This window comes from Pipistrellus hanaki, assembly GCF_964339955.1.
Source record: "Pipistrellus hanaki genome assembly, chromosome: 14".
Lineage (NCBI taxonomy): Eukaryota > Metazoa > Chordata > Mammalia > Chiroptera > Vespertilionidae > Pipistrellus > Pipistrellus hanaki.
The window spans coordinates 49,679,837-49,699,659 of record NC_140516.1 but is presented as its reverse complement, the minus strand read 5'-3'; the positions used below and the strand labels follow the sequence as shown (position 1 = coordinate 49,699,659).

The window sequence follows — 19,823 nt, the reverse complement described above, 5'->3', positions numbered from 1 at the left end:
CACAGGAGGAGCGGGGCCGGGGCCAAAGCCCCGGGGGAGTGTGCATCCCCAGCTGGCCCCCGCCCCTCCTCGGGCCCGGACCAGGGCGGCCTGGCCGGGGCGGGGGGGGGGGGGGGGGGGGTGGAGAGGAGTCCCAGGTGCGTCTCTGAGCATCTAATTCCCATTCTTCCGAGTGACCAGAGGGTGATGGCCATTTGGATGATGGCCATGCCTGGCACAGGCCAGAGAGAGGATGGTGATGGCCATGCCCACAGGGCAGAGAGAGGATGGTGATGGCCGTGCCCACAGGGCAGAGAGAGGATGGTGATGGCTATGGCCAGCACAGGCCAGAGAGAGGATGGTGATGGCCATGCCCACAGGGCAGAGAGAGGATGGTGATGGCCGTGCCCACAGGGCAGAGAGAGGATGGTGATGGCTATGGCCAGCACAGGCCAGAGAGAGGATGGTGATGGCCATGCCCACAGGGCAGAGAGAGGGTGGTGATGGCCATGCCCACAGGGCAGAGAGAGGGTGGTGATGGCCATGCCCACAGGTCAGAGAGAGGGTGGTGATGGCCATGCCCACAGGCCAGAGAGAGGACAGTGATGGCCATGGCCGGCACAGGGCAGAGAGAGGACAGTGATGGCCATGCCCACAGGGCAGAGAGAGGATGGTGATGGCTGTGCCCGGCACAGGCCAGAGAGAGGGTGGTGATGGCCGTGCCCACAGGGCAGAGAGAGGACAGTGATGGCCATCCCGGCACAGATGAGAGAGAGGATGCCACCAACCCTTTCAAGGTGCGTGTGAGTCATTTTCTACGTTTAATAAAAACGGTCTCTCATTTGAGGCTGTGGAAGTCTTGAGTCACATTTTTTTTTTTTTTTTTTTTTTGGTAAATCCGCACCCCCGCCCCCCGCCCCGCCCCCTCTAAAATGTCTGAAAACACATGGCTTACCAGTGGCTGCACAGAAAATATACACCCTCCAAGTCTGACTTTCATTTAAATACAAATATACAAAATGTAAACTGAGGCGATAGAGAAATTTACAAAACGTTTCTTTAAAAATAATAAAGACCAAGTTCCGTCCTCGTCAGGATGCTGTTAAAACGCGGGCCCGTCGCCGTCCTATCGGCCGGAGTGCTATTGCCATAGGCGACAGAGACCGAGCCGGTCCTCCCGGCGGGGCCGCGTCTGCTCAGACCTGAGTGGAAGCTGGGGACCCGGGGCTCCGTGCCCGGGGGCGCCTCCTTCCTTCGCCGGCTCCGGGCCGGCCGCCCGTCCACCCTCCGGCGTGGACGCTCCGCCGGCCACGAGTTCTGCTCCTGAGGACAGGGCCTCGCCCGTCCCACGTGGACCTCCAGGCCAAGCGGCAACTAGCTGCTCCCGGTGGAGTTGGAGCTGACGTGGTTGGAGTTTATGTGGTGGTTGAAGTTGGTCTTGGAATTGGGCGAACTCTTGGAATTGTTCTGGTGCTGGGAGAGCGGGCGGGGGGAGGGAGAGAGGAGGCAGGTCAGTCCTGTGGGGGCCTCTGAACCTGAAGACGGGGCTACGGGGCGGGGGAGAGCGAGCAAGGCAGCCTCTGACCTAGGAACCAAGAGGTCCCGGTTCGATTCCTGGTCAGGACACATGCTTGGGTTGTGGGCGGGATTCCCAGCAGGGGGCATGCAGGAGGCAGCCGATCAATGGTTCTCTCTCATCAATGTCTCTCTCTCTCTCTCTCTCTCCTCTCTTCCTTCCCGTCAACAACAATAAAATTAACCCAAAAGGTCAGTATGCCGAGGTGGAGAAACCTTGCTAAAGGTCAACTTGGGGCTGGCCCTGCCCCTTCCACCTGGGCCCCTCAGCCAGTGGGTTTCAGGGGTGCAGACAGCTGCCTGCCCCCCAGCCCCCGGGCCCCACACCCATGTGGGCTCTGCATGCTGGTCTCAACCCTGAGGACGTTCTGAGCCACGGTCCCCGGGCCGAGGCCAGGACCCGGGGGTGGGGATGGGGGTGGGGGCTCACCTGACGCTTGAAGATCCTCTGGAACAGCCCTTTCTTCGGTGGCTCCGGAGGGTGGCTCCGGTCCAGGTCTGGCGGGAGGGTACCGTTAGGTCCAAACACGTTCAGCTCCTTGAAGCACTCCGTTTCTATCATCTGGAGGAACGCACAGGCAGCGGGCAGTGAGGCTGCGGTGTCACCAGGGTGGACAGTCCCAGCGCCGAGCCCTGGCCCACCCCCAGCCGGGCCCCACCAGGATGTCTGCCGCCCTCCGTCCACCGGGGCCGAGACTAGACGGCGCCCGCCCTCCCGCCCGCCGCCTCTCCCCTGAGAAAGCCGAAGTCGGCACCCCAGACCCACAGCCACCTCCTGCTCACCCCACCCAGCCCAGGCTACGCCCCTGCCCCGCCCCTCCCCCTGCCAGGGCTCCGCCCCTCCCCCGCCCCATCATTTTCATCTCATTCCATCTAACTCTGTCTCCAACGCAGTCCATCTGTGCCTCAGTCCCAGCTCCATTTTCCTCCCTTCCCAGGCCTCCTCGTCCCTCTGAGCCCCCACGATGCCCAGCACACCATGGGACCCGCCCCCGCCCTCTGACCCCCCATGCCCAGCAGACCTGGGACCCGCCCCCGCCGTCCCTGCACCCTCCCGGACTCCCCCGGCGAGGCGGCCGCCCGGCGCTGACCTCGTTCTGCCAGGGGATGGGCACGGAGCCCGTGGAGAACTTGGAGTAGAAGTCATCGTCCGTGTGGTCCAGGTTGACGCCCTTCACGGTGGAGAACTGCTCGATGTCCAGCACGTCCTTACAGTACACGGCCCGGGGCTGGGGCGGAGCGGGCGTCACACGGGCCTGCCCCGGCCACCGTCCCTGCCTGAGCCCACCCCCCCCGGACCCGGGCTGCCCGCTCTCAGGTCTGCCAACGGGACCCTGGCCGGGGACACAGGAGCTCGGGGCGCCCAGGGCCAGTCACCCCATCCCTGAGTCACCCCTCCATCAGACGGTCTTTGTTCCCCGGAGGCCCCCGGGACGGGGACGGGAAACTGTTCCAAAGTCCGCTCTGCTTGGGGCTCTGGGCCACCCCCCCCCCGACCCGGGGGAGAGCGGATGCTGGCTCCCAGGGCCGGGGACACGCAGTCCGGGGTGAGGGGGCGCCTCCCCATCCCCTCCTCACGTTATGGGCACCAAGGGGCCCGGCTCTGCAGCCAGACGGGCCGGGCTGGGTCCCGGCGCTGGTGCTCAGGAATTCTGGGAAAGTCCCAGTCCCACAGGCCGGTCCCCCCACTGCAGGCCACGCTAGGGGAGCCCTGGGCCTGGGCTGTAAACGCTGCCCTGGAGCCTGGGGCCGCATGGGCGGGCGGGAATATCTCCATCTCACTCCCCCAGAATGCACTGGGGCTGGCGGGAATATCTCCATCTCACTCCCCCAGAATGCACTGGGGCTGGCGGGAATATCTCCATCTCACTCCCCCAGAACGCACTGGGGCTGCTCTCTGCCGAGACCCACGGAGACGCCCCCGCAGGCCTTCCCCTCCAGGAACTCAAAGTTGGGGGGGGGGGCCCCCCAGGGGCTCTGGGGCCTGTAGGTCTGAGGGTGAGGACTTCCTGGAGGAGGCGACTCCAGGACGGAAGCAGGACCCCCAGCCCTGGTGACACGTCTGTCCCCGGAGGGCAGAGGCCACTGCCTGCCCACGGGTCTCCTCGGCCCATGGACCAGGCCCAGGACCGACAGTGGGCGAGGCCAAGGCTGAGAGCAGGCACAGGCCCCGTCGGGCGGGGTAGCTACTCACATCGGGAACGAAGGGCGGGTCCAACATGCCGGCTTCGAGGCGCTTGAAGTTCATGTTCCTGAAGAAGGGGTGCCTCTTGACCTCGGCCGCCCCCTCCTCCCGGCAGCCCAGCCGCTGCTTCGCGTCCTTGGTGAGCAGCTGTGAGGACAGAGCCTGTGAGGCCGTGCCCGGGGCGGGCCGCTCCAGCCGGGCAGGCCTGTGGTCACCTCCCTCTCACAGGGGCGGCCCTGGGACTCCCCGTGTCCCTCCTCCGGCCGGTGCCGCCCGGGTGCCCGCAGACACCGCCCGCCCTGCTTAGGCCCGGCTTCAGGGCTCCGGAGCCGCGATGAGCTCCGTGGTCCCCCGTTCACAGCCTGGAGCCCCGGGAGGGGAGCAAGGCTCCCGTCCGTGTCTCCCTGTGACCACATGCCCAGCACCTGGTGAACGCGGGGCGCCCCTGCTTGCTGAATCGGTGTGACCTTCTGCCACAGGGAACTTACAAAGGGCAAGAACTCGGTCTGTAGGTCTCTGGTTCATTTACTCAACTCACAAGTGCAAACCCGTGGGGGCGAGTGAGGGAGAGAAGAAGGGAAGGAGGACAGAGAGGGAGGGAGGAAGGGGGAGAGGAAGGGAGAGAGGAGGGATGAAGGGAGAGAGGGCCCTGAGGGTTTGGCCTCAGAAGATCACATTTAGAGGACCCATCCAGGCACCACAGATGGGGTTAGAGAACAAAAGCTGGCTGTTTGCTTGGGGGTGAGGGAGGCCGAGGGGCCATAGGGGTTGGGGAGGCCAGTGCTGGGACTAAGGACCAGCAGGGGCCTGAGGAAGGTAGGCTGAGGACTGTCCTAGAGATGGGGCTCGGGGTGGGGAGTGGAGGACAGTGAGATGCCTGAATGTCTGGACCCCAGGAGCAGGGAAAGGTCTTGTGGCAGCCAAGACCGGAGGAGGGACAGAATCTGGGTCAGGGACCAGCCTCCTGGCTGTGAGTGGAGAGGCCTCCTCAGGCCGGCGGCCTGGCGTTGCCGGGGCCTCCGTGGTCTCCTTATAGTCAGGCCCTCCTGTGCCCTGAGCTGGCGCCTGGAGGGGCCAGGGCCGGCCTGGCTGCCAGACCAGAGAGAGCGCAGTTAATCACACAGAAGCAGCACAGGGTAATTTGTCAGAAGACGGAGCAAGGCCTCTGGTCATGCTTCCAGCTGACGAAGGTGAGGGACATTGGAGTGACACCTGATCCCCCGGGTGGCCGCTGCCGTTCCCTCAGTGCACACCAGGGGGCAGCAGAGAAACAGCAGCGCCAAGTCCTGGTGCCCCAAAGCCATGCGCCCAAGCCCATGAGACGGGCAGGGAGGGGCCCTCTGCGCCTCTGCCCTCTCAGCACATCCCATATCCCTGTTGGGCGGCCTCTCCAGACCTGCTTCTCTGAGCCCCGACCCCGACCCGGGACACATGCTGCTGCCCTCCTCTATCCCTCACCCAGTGCGGTGCCACTGCTTACAGGCCTCGCCCGACAGAACCGAGTCTCGTCAGCACACCCACCGGGTTTTCAGGCACCCCTAGGAGCCACGTCCCCGTTGACTCCCTTGTTCTGCCTCGCTCCTCTGGTCCCCCCACCCACCTGCAGGGCCATGACCTCCTGCTTCCTGGGAGGCCCGGGCAGGCGGGCAGGGGCCCCGCCACAGGGGGTTCCGGTGTGTGTTTGCATGTGTGCATGCTGCCCCTCCCTCGGTGTCTCACATGCAAACGGCAGGAGGCAGGTCCAGCCCCTCTTTCCTCCGGGGCTCTGACCGGGGCCGGACAGGAAGCGGCCGGGCCCGGGGCGGGTGGGGGAGCGGGGAGGACAGCGGGCCCCGGAGCTCACCATCTTGCAGATGGACTTGGCCTCCTCGGAGAACTTGGGGGAGTACACCTCCTCCGTCTCCAGGACCCGGCGGTCCACCTCCTCCCGCTTCACCTTCTCCTTGCGGCCCCGGAACGGCGACTGGCCCTCGATCATCTCGTAGATGAGGCAGCCCAGGCCCCAGTAGTCGGGGCTCAGGCCGTACCTCTGGTTGTTCAGGACCTCGGGAGCTGGCGAGGAGGGAGCGAGCGAGCAGCGAGGTGAGAGGCCGCCGGGGGCAGCACGGAGCCCGGGCGCCCGGCGTGGGCTGTGCCTCATGCCAGCCGGGCCCGGCCTCCTCCTCCCTGGCGGGAAGCAGGTCCCAGGCACCGGATGTAGCTCTGGGCCTCTTCCCTGCAGCCCCAGGGCGATGGTCGGGAGTCGGCTCCGGGGGGCAGGGCAGGGCCCAGGCTGCCCTCTGCTTAGTCATGCTTGGCACCCAGCAGGCGGAGTGCGCTGTGCCCAGCCCCTCCTAACAGCCTCCCTCCGGTCACCGGTCTCCCGAAAGGCTGTCCACCAGCCGCTGGACCCCCACGTCAGCGGGGCCTCCTCCTGAGCATGGCTGAGTGCCAGCCTGGCCACTGGCCCCGAAGTGGACTGGCTTCAGACGCAGGTGGGCTCAGGTGGGGGTGCAGAGAGCTGGGTCCAGTCACGTCACTCCTTGGGGCTCCACCGGCCCCGGCTAAGACCGCCCACCTCCCGCCATCAGAAGAGACCCTGCCTCTGATCAGAGTGGCACAATGAGGCCAGGGATCCACGAGGGGGACCGAGGGCTCGGAGGCCGCGCCCACACTCACCCATGTAGCCGACAGTGCCCACCCGGCCTCGGATCAGGTCTCCCTCGGGGATCTTCACGGCCAGGCCCAGGTCGGAGATCCTGATGTGGCCTGAGGGGGAAGGGCAGGGTCAGCGGGCCCCTGGGACGGTCAGGTGACACCGGACCACCCTGGGCAGGGCCTCAGGCTGGCGGCGTGCCCCCGGGCAGGGCACCGGGACTGTGTTTTCATCTGCCCCGTGCAGAGGGGGCCCCGATCTACCCTCTCGGGGCGACGGCAGACCCTGGGGAGACTCAGGTGCTGGAGGGCGTGCAAGCCGCCCCCTGGGAGGGAAGCACACGGACGCGGGGCCCTCACACTTGGCTGGACGGGGGCCACCTGCCGCATGCAATGCTGCCTGCCGAGGTCAGCGCGTAAAACGCCTTGGCCCGAGGCTGGGATTGCTGCAGGGAAGAAATTCGAGATTCTCCCGACGTTTTGCAACAGTTTGCTTAAGGGGGAAACTTATAAGGCAATTAAAAGGGAAGCAACTTCCCGTTCTGCCGAGATGGTCTTTGGAGGCTGTTTTCTCCCTCTGGAAAGACAAGACTGGAAGACGCCCAGGGCCCCGGAGACCGGGAGGTGGCCTGGAGCTCCCGGTCCCCGGCTGAACCCCAAGAGCAGAGACGACTGTGCTGGGGCCAGCCTCTGGGGTGTCTCAGCCTCTGCGGTGTCTCACCTGGTGGCCCTCCAGGGACAAGGGAGATGCCACAGCCGCACCCGGCCCTGCAGGAAGGACCCCTCCCCTTCCCCCTGTCCCTGAGGGGCCAGGACCCCCACAGCCTGGGCCTGAGCAAGGCCCAGTGACAGGGACCCCGCCAGGTGGGAGCTGAGTGAGGCCCCCGCTCAGTGGCCCCGGACAAAGGCAGGAGAGGGAAAGGGGGCACGTGGGTTCAAGTTACGGGGATGCAGGTCAAAGGTGGGCATGGTGCTGAGACCAGAAGGCTAGGAACCCCAGTGGGCCCTGGGCTCATACGTGCAGGGGAGCGGGGCCTGGGACCCTCTGCCTGCCGCCCCCCATGGCAGCATCGCCAGGCCATCCACACACTGAGGAGACCTGGCCTCTGATCTCGGCTCCCTACTGATATCGCTGGGTGACCTTTGGCAGCGTGGCTCCTCTGAGCCTCAATCTTGTCATCTGTGAAATGGGCACAGGGATGCTGGCCCTGCCCACTCTGTGGAGATGGGCAAAGCTCGTCAGATTAAAAGCGTGGAAACGGTTTCCCACCAGTTAGTGTGAGAGGCTAACAATGGTGGGGTTACTGTGGCCGCCCTTGCCATCCATGTGAAACGGTAAAGGTGGCGACGCACAAACACTAATGACCAACACGTTTCTCGGGCTGTGGCTGACCGAAGAATGTCCCCTCAGGCTATCCTGTCAGACCCTCACCTCCATCATCAGGCCTCTAAGCTGGCAGGGCCCATGCTTCCGTTGAAAAACAAGGAAGATGAAGCGCAGAGAAACTGTGTGAGGTCAGTATTTGCCTGGCATCTCTGAAATCCTGGACACCTCATCTCATTCCCGTCCACATCCCACCTCTCTCTCTCTCTCTCTCTCTCTCTCTCTCTCTCTCTCTCTCTCTCTCTCTCTCGGAGCTCTGTCCATGCCCACTGTCTTCTCTGGGTCCCCAGCACTGAGGAGAGAGGTGGCTCTCCCCTCCTCCTTGCCCACTGCTCCCCGGCGGACCCAGGGCTGTGAGTGTCCGAGAGGCCCTCTGCATTGGGTTGCGATGCTCGCCTCAGCGACAGGGCAGGAAAAGGAGCTCCCTGCCCCTCCCGGACTCACCGTAATCGTCTAGCAGGATGTTCTCGGGTTTCAGGTCTCTGAAAGGGAAAGACCACAGAGTGTGAGTGTGGGCACCGGGGCGGCGGGGCGCACTGGCATCTGGGCTGACCCCCGTGGGCCAGCCAGGCCTGAGTGTTTCCTTCCCACCTCAGGGGGTCTGGTCTCTGGGTCAAGAGAATCTTGGGCTGATCTCTCTCCTCCCGCCCTTTGCCACAGGCATCTTCCCCTCGCTGGAGAGTGACAGGAAGGAGGTGAGGCAGAGACTGGTCCTGCTCCTCTACACGCTGCCAGCCGCCAGGGCTGAGGATACCGCTGGCTGGGGTGGCGCCAGACCCATCCGGGGCTGGGAAGACCCCCCCCCTCCCAACCAGGTCTCAGGAAGCCCTGAAGACAGAGCGGGGCCTGGGGATAAAGGCAGAGACACTTCTGAGAACAAAGCGCCAGCTGCAGAACTGGCACCGAGAACTGCAGGGAAGAGGATGGTGCCCCCGGAGAAAGACCCCCTGGGTACGGGGCCCCCAGGAGCCTGGCACCTCCCCAACTCCAGCGGAGCCACAGGGGGAAGAGAGCACAGCTCGGCCACCTCCTCCTGTCCCCAGAGTCTGCCTCCCTTTGATGACATCATCACGCTCTCAGGAAAGGGAACCCCTGCTTGCAGGAGGGGGCAGGGGCAGCAGAAGTGAAAGGTTCTCATCCAGCCGGCGGGCTGGCGGGATGGCGGGTGCCTCTCAGGTGAGCCGCTGGGCAAACCGTCCGCGGCCTCTGGACTGGGGGTTGTTCTCCACCAACTGGCTTTGTTTATGGAACAGCCGGCAGCTGTCCCCGGGTGGGCGGGCGTAGTGACTGCCCAGCCAGCGGGCCAGCGGGCCTCTCACAGTGATGACTGCTGTCTGTAGGGAGTTATTCACCACAAAGTACATTTTGTTGCTGTTGTCGTTGAATTTGCATTCTTTTGATGTGTTAACAATCCCAAGTAAGGGCAAGAGCCGGGCTTCCAGACCCCAAAAGGCCAGTGGGCAGAGGCCGAGCCCACAGCCGCCAGGCGAGAGGCTGGCCTTTTGGTAAACGAAGGGCACTCGAGTGGAGGGTTCTTTTTCAACCCTTAGGAAAACTATCCCGACTCCTTCTATGGAGTGAGAACCACACACAAGCGTCACTGGGGAGACCGCATGCCACCAAGACCCCCCCCCTGGTTTCCAAAGCCTTCTTGGTCTCCCCGGGGAATCTCCGCCCAGAGCTCCACGCCCAGGGCTGAGGGCCGCAGGGGCCTGCCCAGGAGACCCCGGTGGGAGCCCACTCACCTGCAGGCAGTTCCAGGAATGTGCATTTCTGGATCCCTGACACCAGGTGCCCCGGCCTCCTCTGGGGAACCCCTCGCCCCCCCGCCCTTTCTCAACAGCCCTTTTCCCAAAGACAGGAGGAAAGCGGGGTCCCTGGGGCCCCATCAGAAGTGGGACCTCGTCGTAATAATTATAACGGCAGCTCAACAGAAGAAGTTATTTGACCACTTACTTAGAGCCTCCTGATCTAGGAAATTAAAAAAAAAAAAAAAATCTTCCGTGTACCCACATATTTCAATAAAAGACTTTTAGGCCAAAAATATATTACGTTATGGTAACATTCTGGGAGGGAGGTGGGGAATAGAAATGACAGGAAGCTCCTCACCACTGAAGAGCTTTATGGGTGTTTAGACAGACGATGGTGGAAATCAATGTGCTGCCGATTCCCCTGGACCCCTTTGAAAAGCGGAAGTAACTTCCATGCCAGCACATGGAGACCGGCCACCATGGAAACAGACGCTGGCCTGTTTCAGAGTCCACCTTCGGGTTGCGAAGATGCTCGTGGAGGCCGTGAGACAAGCCCCGCCCCCGGTGACGGGCGGTGTGGGAGGCGGGGTCCGGCGAACACCAGCCACCATATTGGCTCTGAGCCTCACCCTGGTGCTGCCCACAGAACCTGGACCCTGGGCCTGCCACGCCGGGCAGTATGGATGGACGCAGGCCTGTTTACGGTGGTGACCCCCCGGGTCCTCCCGGGGCTGGTCTTGACGGAGGCCCTGGGCTGATGGTCCAGGTCACGCCCACCAGGCCCCACCCAGCTTCCCCGGGCACCGGACTGGAGGAGACCGGGGCCCAGAACACTTGCCCCCTAAGCAGCCCACCTCACTTCCTCAGTGCCAGTGGGAGTCTGCACCCTCACCAGGACAATGGCCAGGCCCCGGCCCCCGGGCGGTGGTCCCACCCTCCCGGACGCAGGCGCAGCCGGCGGGCGCCCACCTGTAGACGGTGTTCTCCAGGTGCAGGTCCTCCAGGCCGCACAGGATCTCCGCCGCGTAGAACAGGGCGCGCTCCTCCTCGAAGCCGGGGTTGCCCATGTTGTAGATGTGGAACTTCAGGTCGCCCCCGTTCATGATGGTCAGCACCAAGCACAGCGCGTCCTTGGTCTCGTAGGCGTAGGCCAGGTTGACCTGGGAGCACAGGGCAGCGCGGCAGTGAGGTCCTGCCACCGCCCCCACGCCCGCCCTCCCTCCTCGGGGCCCGTGCGGCTGCGGGACGGCTGGGCTAGGGGAGGGCAGTGCCTTCACACCACCCCCGAATCCTGGCAGCCTCGGGGTGCCCTGCCCGCTGGCCCTCTCAGCGGGTGAAGGACCCCCTCCTTCCCAGCTGGGTTCCCGGTGAGGAGGCGAGGGGAGGGGCCTGCCAGGATGGCGTTCCTGCGTTCACACCACAAGCATGTGCGGGCATCAGTCAAACTGTGTGGTCCCTGTGGCTGGTCAAGAAGAGCAGGGCCAAGATTCCCTCCGGGCACCAGTAGCGCAGGGACCGGGCAGGGGGCTGGGTGGTAGCCTAGGGCAGTGGTCAGCAAACTGCGGCTCGCGAGCCACATGGGGCTCTTTGGCCCCTTGAGTGTGGCTCTTCCACAAAATACCACGGCCTGGGCGAGTCTGTTTTGAAGAAGCGGTATTAGAAGACGTTTAAGTTTAAAAAAAAAAATGGCTTTCAAAAGAAATTTCAATCGTTGTCCTGTTGATATTTGGCTCTGTGGACTAATGCGTTTGCCGACCACTGGGCTAGGGGCTTCGGGAAGCAGAACACAACTTGGCAAAGACGGCCTCCTCCTGCACGCAGGACCCGCCTGGCAGAGGGACCAGCACAGAGAGGAGCCAGCCCCGTGCAGACAGAGACCAACGCCTGCGCTCCGTGGATGAGGGCTTGGGGGGTGAGGGGAGGAGGAGGGGGAGGACCGGGTCTGGGGCAAAGGACACTTCTCCACTGAGGGGCTGGCACACGTGGAATCTGGCCGCCACAAAACGTGGTGCAAACACAGGAACCACGGGGCCATCGCTGAGGAGAGGTGAGGGTTGCACCAAAGGCGAGAGCTCTGACCAGGTGACCCCGAGGAAGGGCTCCGGGAGGCGCTCGGGACCGTCCTGCCGGGGGCAGAGGACGGGGCACCGTCGAGGAAGGTCCAGGCCCAACCCTTCCCCTGAGCGGGACTCACCATCACCGACCCCGAGAGCCAGCCCTGCCCCTGAGGACTCACTCCACGGGCAGCCTGGAGGCGGTGACCTGGGGTCACTGTGGAAAGGGCTGTGACCCAGGCTCACGGCCAAAACGCTGACCGCCACCTCCCACACGGCATGTTCCCCTGGGCGGGGCTGGGGGGGCGGGGGGGGGGCAGGCCGGGTCAGACACAGAGGCCACACCTCTGTCACCTCATAAAACCACCCCCTCGAGGGAGTGACGGAGGCCCTCGGCTGACACCTCGCTCGCCTCCAGGCACAGCTGTGGGCGTTTAATTGGGCGCCCCGCCTGGAGAGCCCCTTGGGAACCGCGAGCACAGGGAAAGCGCACACCCTCCGACGCAGCCAGGCCTCGGCCAGGGAATGCGGCCACGGACACGTCCGCAGCCACGCCGGTGCTCAGGGGCGCAGCCTCGTCCGCAGCAGTGTCACCCCCAGGATGCACTCTCCCCCCTGGGGGGCCCCCCCACAGGCCAGGGTCCCTCTCTCCCATGTCTCAAGGGAAGGGGGTACAGTTTTTGTTTTTTGTTAAAGGTGCAGCTATGTCTGGGTTTTTTATTTTTTATTGTATTGATATTTTACAGAGAGGAAGGGAGAGGAGAGGGCTAGAGAGCTAGAAACATCGATGAGAGAGAAACATCGACCAGCTGCCTCTTGCACGCCCCCTACTGGGGATGTGCCCACAACCAAGGTACATGCCCTTGACCGGAATTGAACCTGGGACCCTTGAGTCTGCAGGCAGATGCTCGGTCAGGGCTGGGTTTGTTTGTTTTAAGATCTATTGTACATTGTAAGGGGAAGAGAAGACTGAAGCTTGAGATGTCTAGTGAGAACCCATTGGCTAAACGTAATGAATCCGGCATGTGGGGATGGTTCCGCAGAGGGAGCTTTCTGGTTTCCTTCTGTCTCCGCCTGTGCTGCTGGCGTTTCCACCTGGCGCACATGTTGTTTGTTATGGTGACATGTGGCGGACGTCTAGAGCAGACCGTATGTCCTGTGCTTCTCCAAGTCTCCTCCCCGCCCCCCCCCCCCCCCCGCCCCTGCAGCTGGCCTGTGCCCGGCAGGGACCGGCGCTGGCCCACGGGCTGTGGGCGGGAGTGAGGAGCGCCACGGCAGCCGAGGCTGTGACGGTCCCCGCAGGCCCCTGCGCACACTTCCGTGACTCCGGACGGGGCAGCTGCGGGGAGGGGTGGGGGCGATCTGACCGGACTCCATGTGAGTGACAGAACCGTCTTGGTTGGCCCAGCCAGCGTGGCTCAGTGGCTGAGTGTTGACCTATGAACCAGGAGGTCGTGGTTTAGTTCCCGGTCAGGGCACAGGCCTGGATTTGGGACTCCATCCCCAGAGGAGGGAGTGCAGGAGGCAGCCGGTCCATGATTCTCTCTCATCGTGGATGTTTCTGTCTTTTCCCCTCCCTTTCCTCCCTGAAGTCAATAGATACAAAAAATAAAAAAAGAACGGTCTTGGTTGTTTCCAGCTGCGGTGAGATGGGGTATAATTGTTACAGCAGCAGAGTGAAGCCTAGACTGAGGAACATAGCAGATGCGCACACCATGGCGCCTCTCAGGGTACCGACACCGAGGACACAAAGCTCCCGGCTGGGCCCTGGGGGGCTTCTTCAGGCCACTGAGCAGTGTGCCAGGTGGTCCTGCAGGTCAGAGGCCTCGGGCCCACACACAGGGCGGCCAGGCCTGCTCTGTGACGGGACGCCATGGGCCACCAGGACCCAGAGGCGCGTGGGGAAGCAGGCGGGGCCTGGCTGCCTCTCGGCAGGCGGTCCTCCCACTGCATCCCGTCTCCCTGGCGATGGGGAGCTGCCACACTGCAGGGCCACCCACTTCCCAAGGGACAGAAGCCCCGGTCCCTGGCCCCGGACACTCACCACGAACGGGCTGTTGACCTTCTCCAGGATCTGCTTCTCGTTGAGGGCCATGGACTCCCCTTTCCTCTTCTTGATCCTCTTCTTCTCTAAGCGCTTGCAGGCGTACATCTTCCCCGTGGCCCGCACCTGGCAGGCACAGACCTGGGTGCAAGGAGGAACCGTGGTCAGGGACACGGGGGCTGCCCGAGCGCCTCCGTGGCCAGGACGCTGGGCCGAGGGGTCGGGAACGGATGGAGCCAGAGCCGGCCGTGCCTGGCCTTGAACCCACGGCTGCCCAGGACCACACCCTCCAGATCTGGCTCCAGCCCCACCTCGCCCTCCCGCCTCTGTCCCCTGGAGGGAGCCCCGCCTGGGAGGTGTAGAAGGAGCCATGGTCAGCACTGCGGAGATGGCCGCCAGGGCTTGAGGTCCCGTCCCTCTCTCAGAGGCAACTAGATCTCTGTCCTCAGCTTCCAACCAGAGGCAGCCATGGCCCGCGGGGCACTTTCAAGTAGTGGCTACAGGCGGAAGATGCTCGTTGGGGACCAGGGACGGGAGATCCCCCCCGAGAACCCTGAGTGTATGGTTCAGAGGATCGGGAAACAGGGCATTTGGGTTCTCATCTCCGTTCTGCCCCTTGCTGGCTGGGTGCCTGTGGCCGGGCCACCTCACCATTCAGAACCTCAGCTTTCCCACCCCTAAGTGAGCCCAGGCTGCCCCCGCCTTGGGAAGCTCAGACAGAGGACAGCAGCCCACACAGCAGTGTCATCTGGCCCCCTGTGTCCTCCCTTCTCCCGCCAACACAGCCAAGGGCACCTGTTTCTCCTCCCCGGACTTGAACCCGAGGCTGCCTCACCCCCAGCCCCAGACACTGCAGACACACCTGACCCTCCCAAACGGCTTGGACCGAGCAAAGGTGGGGGCACCTCAGGCAGACAGAAGGGCCAGGAGAGGGGGCTGGAGCGCAGGGACTGTCACCGGAAACAGGGCGCTCACTCACCTCCCCGAAGCCGCCCTTCCCCAGCACTCGGTACTGCCTGAAGGTGTTTTTGGTTACCGGTTGCCTGGAAAAAAAGCAGGAATCATGGTGGTGAGATGCATAACCCATATGCAACAGACAGCGGCAGCATTTGGCTTAGGCGGTGCAAGGCACAGTTCCATGCCCGGGGACCCCCAGGAATGACGGCTGCAGAGGCCCCCCCCCCCCCCCCCCCGGGCTTGCTCTGAGGCTGGGTGTTCAAAACCCAGGCCACCTGCCCTCCGCCCTGCAGCCTGGGAGACAAGCGGGAAGGCAGAAGGCGCGAAACACGGGAGCCAAAGCAGCTTCAAGGGCCTCTCCCTGTGGCTTCCCCTCTCCCCCAGTGCCACTCAGGCGGCTCCACTCCGAAGAAGGCTGTGAGCCCAGTGCAGGGAGAGGGGAGGGCCGGAGCCACAGAGGCTCAGTGTCCCCCGGAGGGCATGACGGAGACCTGCCCTCCTGCCCCTGCGCACCTCAGCCAGAGCAGCGGCGAGCTCAGGCCGGCACCGAGCTCAGCCCGCCCAGCAGGACTGCGCCCTTCCAACCTCTCCACCTCCCAGGCCCCTTTGCTGTCCCCCCAGGGCTCCAACACGGCAAGGTCCCGTCTGCCAGCGGGATCTATGAAGTCACCATCACTTAGTGTCTCCGACTCCCCTTTAATTAGCCCAAGCCAACCTCTGACCGGAGGCAGGGCGGGGAGTGAAGACCGGACGGCCCTCTGGTTGCCTAGAGCCCCGAGTTGCGGGCAGCTTGTGCTTTTTCACCCCCGGTCGGTTTGCTATGAATAATCAGCTTGCTTTTTTTTTTTTTTTTTTTAACTTTTTTATTTCAGCTTTATGAGTATGATTGAGTGTACAACTTGATGTTTTGATATGTACACTGTGGAATGATCACCACAATCAAGCTAATTATGCGCTATTACCATAGTTCCCTCTTACTCTCTTCTTCCCTCCCTCTTTCCCTCCCTCTCCTTCTAATGAGAACACTTAAGATCTACCCTCTTAGCAAATTTCAAGCACATAATGCAGTATTTGTTAACTAGGGTCACCATGCTGTCCATTAGACCCCCCACAGCATCCTCATCCTGCAAAACTGAAGCTTTGTCCCCTCTGGCCAACATCTCCCCATTTCTCCTCCCCTCCCCACCCTGGCAGCCAGCACTCTACTCTCTGCCTCTATGCATTTGACCTTTAGGTTCCATGTATCAGTGAGGTTGTGTGATAGTTGTCTTTCGTATCTGGCTTATTTCACTTAGCAAGTGCCCTCCCAATGGACCCACGTTGTCAGAAAATGGCAAGGTCTCCCTTTCCAGGACGGAGTACTATCGCACGGAGTGTGCACACCACCGTGTCCTCCTGTGTGCACTGCGGCATTGCTCACACTAGCCAACATGTGGAACCGTCTAAATGTCCGTCACCTGGTGGGTGAGCAACAAACAATCCACTTTACAAGGTTAACTCTGGCTCTCGGAACCAGAACTGATATTTTTTGTTTGCTAAGACAACAACAACAACTTTTAAAAAATCGATTTCAGAGAGGAAAGGAGAGGGAGAGAAACATCAGTGAGGAGAGACAGAGAATCATTGATCCGCTGTCTCCTGCCCCACACTGGAGATCGAGCCTGCAACCCGGGCCTGTGCCCTGACGGAGATCGAACCATGAGCTCCTGGTTCATAGGTCGATGCTCAACCCCTGATCCATGCCAGCCGGGCCAGAACTCTTTGTGAACAACTCCCACGTCCCAGAGCGCTGACCGGGGCCGAGGTGGGCGCGAGACTGAATTGGGCCAGTGACCTGGGTCGGCTCGAGGACAGTGGGCCGGCAGCTCCTGAATGAGTCTCCGTGTAAACTCTGGCTGCTGGGTCCTGAGCGGACCTGGGTTTTACCAGAACCCGCCCCTGTTCTCACAGGATGTCCCAGACCCAGGGCGCTCCCGGCATTCACTGCTGTGCCTCCCTCTCCCTGGCATGTCCGCGGGCAGCGGGGTCCCCGTGGGCAGCACAGCAGGGCCCTAATGCTCTTTCTCCTATGCAGGGCCCCATGCTCGGTCTCTCTCCTCTGCGGGACCCACTGCTCTCTCTCTCTCCTCTGCAGGACCCACTGCTCTCTCTCTCCTCTGCGGGACCCACTGCTCTCTCTCTCTCCTCTGCGGGACCCACTGCTCTGTCTCTCTCCTCTACGGGACCCACTGCTCTCTCTCTCTCCTCTGCGGGACCCACTGCTCTCTCTCTCCTCTGCGGGACCCACTGCTCTCTCTCTCTCCTCTGCGGGACCCACTGCTCTGTCTCTCTCCTCTACGGGACCCACTGCTCTCTCTCTCCTCTGCGGGACCCACTGCTCTCTCTCTCCTCTGCAGGAGCGCCGGGGCTGGAGCTCCCTGCCAGGCGCCTCGTCCGCTATCGCCCAGGAGCGTGTCTGACCGCCGCCCTCGAAACCACATGCAGGCGCCCAGGCCCGACAGTTTACGATGCACGGAGAACAGACAGTGGGGCACGTGACCGCAGCGCCCTGTGCTGGGGAACTAATTGGAATATAATTTCCGAGGAATTTCTTGGTTAACCTTGGGAAAGAGATCCCTTTACTATTTCAACAGTATCGCTTTAAGGGGCCACGGTCTTGGTAGAGGCGGGTGGGGGGACAGAGGGAAGAAGAGGGTTGTCAGTCATTCAGGACGTTTCTAGGCCAGTGTCCTGACGCACTGGCTTCAACGACTTAGTGCAAAGGGCTTGACTTCTCTGATTTAAAAGGCCCGTTTCTCCATTTCCTGTGCTCGGTGCAGACAAGTAAAAGCTCAGAGAGGTTGATGCGTTGGCCCTGGGTCACACAGCCTGAGGGGGTGAGCGGAGGGTAAGCCACGTTAGCAAGCACGGGCAGCGCACTTCCAGATGCACCCACGGGAGCGGAGTTCACGGGAGAGAGGCCGTTCACGTTGTGGGGACCGTCGGCCCACGGAGGGGACTGATTCTTACATGACTTCCCAGGTGAAAACCTGCCCCCCCATACACACACACACACACACACACACACACACACGCTGGCACACGCCTGCGTGCGGACTGCCGGGCGGCACTCACCTTTCCAGCCACTTCCACTGGAGAAAGCGGTCAAAGTACATGCTGTCCAGGTACTCACGGAAGGGCCCTCCCCTCAGGTAGTCGTGGACAGACCTACTCGGGGGAAACAGACGGACATTCACTATCCTGGTCTCAGAAGGGCAGAGCCGCGTCCAGCCGGTTCACGCCGGCCTCCTCCCCTCCCAGGCTGGGGAAAGGCAGACACACGGGGGCCAACGGCCCCATCCTCGGAGGAGGCAGTTGGAGACGCCCAGCTGGCCCGCCACAGGCACCGAGCACCTGCCACAGGCACCGAGCACCGGGGGGCAGCAGCGGGCACTCGGGTGGCATCGGGAGGGGGGGAGTGACACATACTAAATACAGGACCCCAGGGACACGTTAGGAAGGAGGGTTCAGGGAGGTCCCTGGAGGTCAGGGAGCTCTCTCTGTAGAGGGGATGGGTGCTGACATGACAACAGAGGCAGACGACTCTGCTGGGTGCAGGGGAGAGACTCTGAGAGAGTGGGTGGCAGGGCCGAGGGGGGGTGTGTGGCCCTGAGGGCCCAGGCTATGGCCCGGGTTCAGGACCAGCGGAGCCTCAGGGAGATCTCATCTCTGAGAAGAGCTTTTGGTCACCTGCGTGTGTGGGGGAGGGGGGGAGGGAGGGAGAGAGGGAAGGAGAGGGAGGGAGGGCGGAAGGGAAGAAGGGAAGGAGGGAAGGAGGGAGGGAGACGGCCACTTACTGAGCACAGGCCGAGAAGAGCTCTTTGCAGGGCCTCTGTCGGAGCTTCTCCTCCGTCTGGGAGACCAGGTCCCGACCGACTTGGGCGACGAAAACCGGGGACTGAAGGGAAGAGAAGAGGTGGCGGTTGAGGGGGAGGCGCAGGGCGGCTGGGTGAGTGAGTGAAGGGAGGGTGGTCTTCCCTGCCCGCCCACCCTTGGCCCTGGGCCGCCTGCTCAGTGCCCAGGGTGCAGGGAGGTGGCTGGGCCGGAAGGGGGTGCACGGGCCCAGACTTCGAGTCAGGGTACTGCTCGGCCGCTGTCAGAGGGGGGACCTCCTGGAAGTCACATGGATCCTTTGAGCACCATTGCCCTCGTGTGCAGAACATGGACAAGGACGGCCCGTGTCCTGGGTCTGTGGCAGAACCGGATGTGGTGGGAGTGCTCTCGATGGGAGTGCTCCCAGTGGGAGGGGCTGTGCAATAAGCCGCCCCCCCCCCCCCCCGGGGACTGTCTCCTCAGGGGCAGACTTGAGATGAACCCCTGCCCAGCCTCAAGGTCACGTACAGAAGGATCTGGAAGGGGTAAAAGGGAAAGCAGACAGGGCGACCCAGCAGCGAGGGGCGGGGAGCTCAGCAGCGCTATGATCAGAGCTTTGGCACCGACACACCAGGGCTCGAACCCCACATCTGCTCCTTGTAGCCGCGGGCCCCTGCTCAGCCTCAGTGATCAGGAAGATGATCAGAAATAACAGCTTCTCTCAGAAGGAATCAATAAAACCACCAGATCAAGCCCTTGGCCCAGACCCTGGCACGTGACGGAAACGTGTGCAGTAAACGTCCTGTCAGTGCCTTCTCCGCCTCGGCTGAGCTGCCTGGCCGGAGCGGTTCCCGCTGGAAGGACAGCTCCAGAGTCCTCCCCGGGAGCAGCAGCCAGCCGGGCAGGCGGCCCCTCCCGCCCCGCCACTCCCCGCACCATCACCCTCCTCCCGCTGCTCACTCACCAGCTGGGCTTTTAATAAATCACAGGATTAATTGGGAAAACTGCAGGGAGTGGGCTCAGAAAGATGGGGTGCAGACGCCTCTTTCCCAAAGATGCTGAGCTAGGAAAGACTTGCTCTCTCTTCCCAGCTCTTGAGTGTTGACATATGAACTAGGTCAGGGTTTGATTCCTGGTCGGGGCACATGCCCGGATTGCGGGCTTGATCCCGTGTAGGGTGAGCAGGAGGCAGCCAATCAATGGATCTCTGCCATCATTGATGTTTCCAGCCCTCTCTTCTTCTCCCTTCCTCTCTGAAATCACCAGATGAGTCTGACTGGAGGTTGGGTGGGTGGGTGGGGGGTTGTCTGAGCCTCCTGTGCTCCCTCATCCACTCCCCACCTCCCAGGAGGCCTCTGAGGCACGGCCTTCGCCCTGGGGCTGACCAGGACACCCCCGGGTGCTCTGG

General features: G+C 62.8%; 1 protein-coding gene across 2 annotated transcripts in view; it reads right to left on the bottom strand.

Annotated features, from left to right (window-relative positions):
* Positions 1 to 1,018: 1,018 nt before the first annotated feature.
* GRK5 (G protein-coupled receptor kinase 5) overlaps positions 1,019 to 19,823 on the bottom strand; it is a 158,252-nt gene continuing 139,447 nt past the window's right edge. For both annotated transcript variants that reach the window (XM_084904472.1, XM_084904473.1), the window contains 12 exons: positions 18,400 to 18,500; positions 17,678 to 17,770; positions 14,586 to 14,649; positions 13,607 to 13,747; positions 10,478 to 10,668; positions 8,202 to 8,239; positions 6,398 to 6,487; positions 5,583 to 5,791; positions 3,749 to 3,886; positions 2,646 to 2,783; positions 1,985 to 2,116; positions 1,019 to 1,452 (listed from right to left, as the gene is read on the bottom strand). In XM_084904472.1, coding sequence (XP_084760598.1) covers positions 1,354 to 1,452; positions 1,985 to 2,116; positions 2,646 to 2,783; positions 3,749 to 3,886; positions 5,583 to 5,791; positions 6,398 to 6,487; positions 8,202 to 8,239; positions 10,478 to 10,668; positions 13,607 to 13,747; positions 14,586 to 14,649; positions 17,678 to 17,770; positions 18,400 to 18,500 — 1,434 coding nt within the window. In that variant the 3' untranslated portion in view covers positions 1,019 to 1,353. The remainder of the gene's footprint in view (positions 1,453 to 1,984; positions 2,117 to 2,645; positions 2,784 to 3,748; positions 3,887 to 5,582; positions 5,792 to 6,397; positions 6,488 to 8,201; positions 8,240 to 10,477; positions 10,669 to 13,606; positions 13,748 to 14,585; positions 14,650 to 17,677; positions 17,771 to 18,399; positions 18,501 to 19,823) is intronic.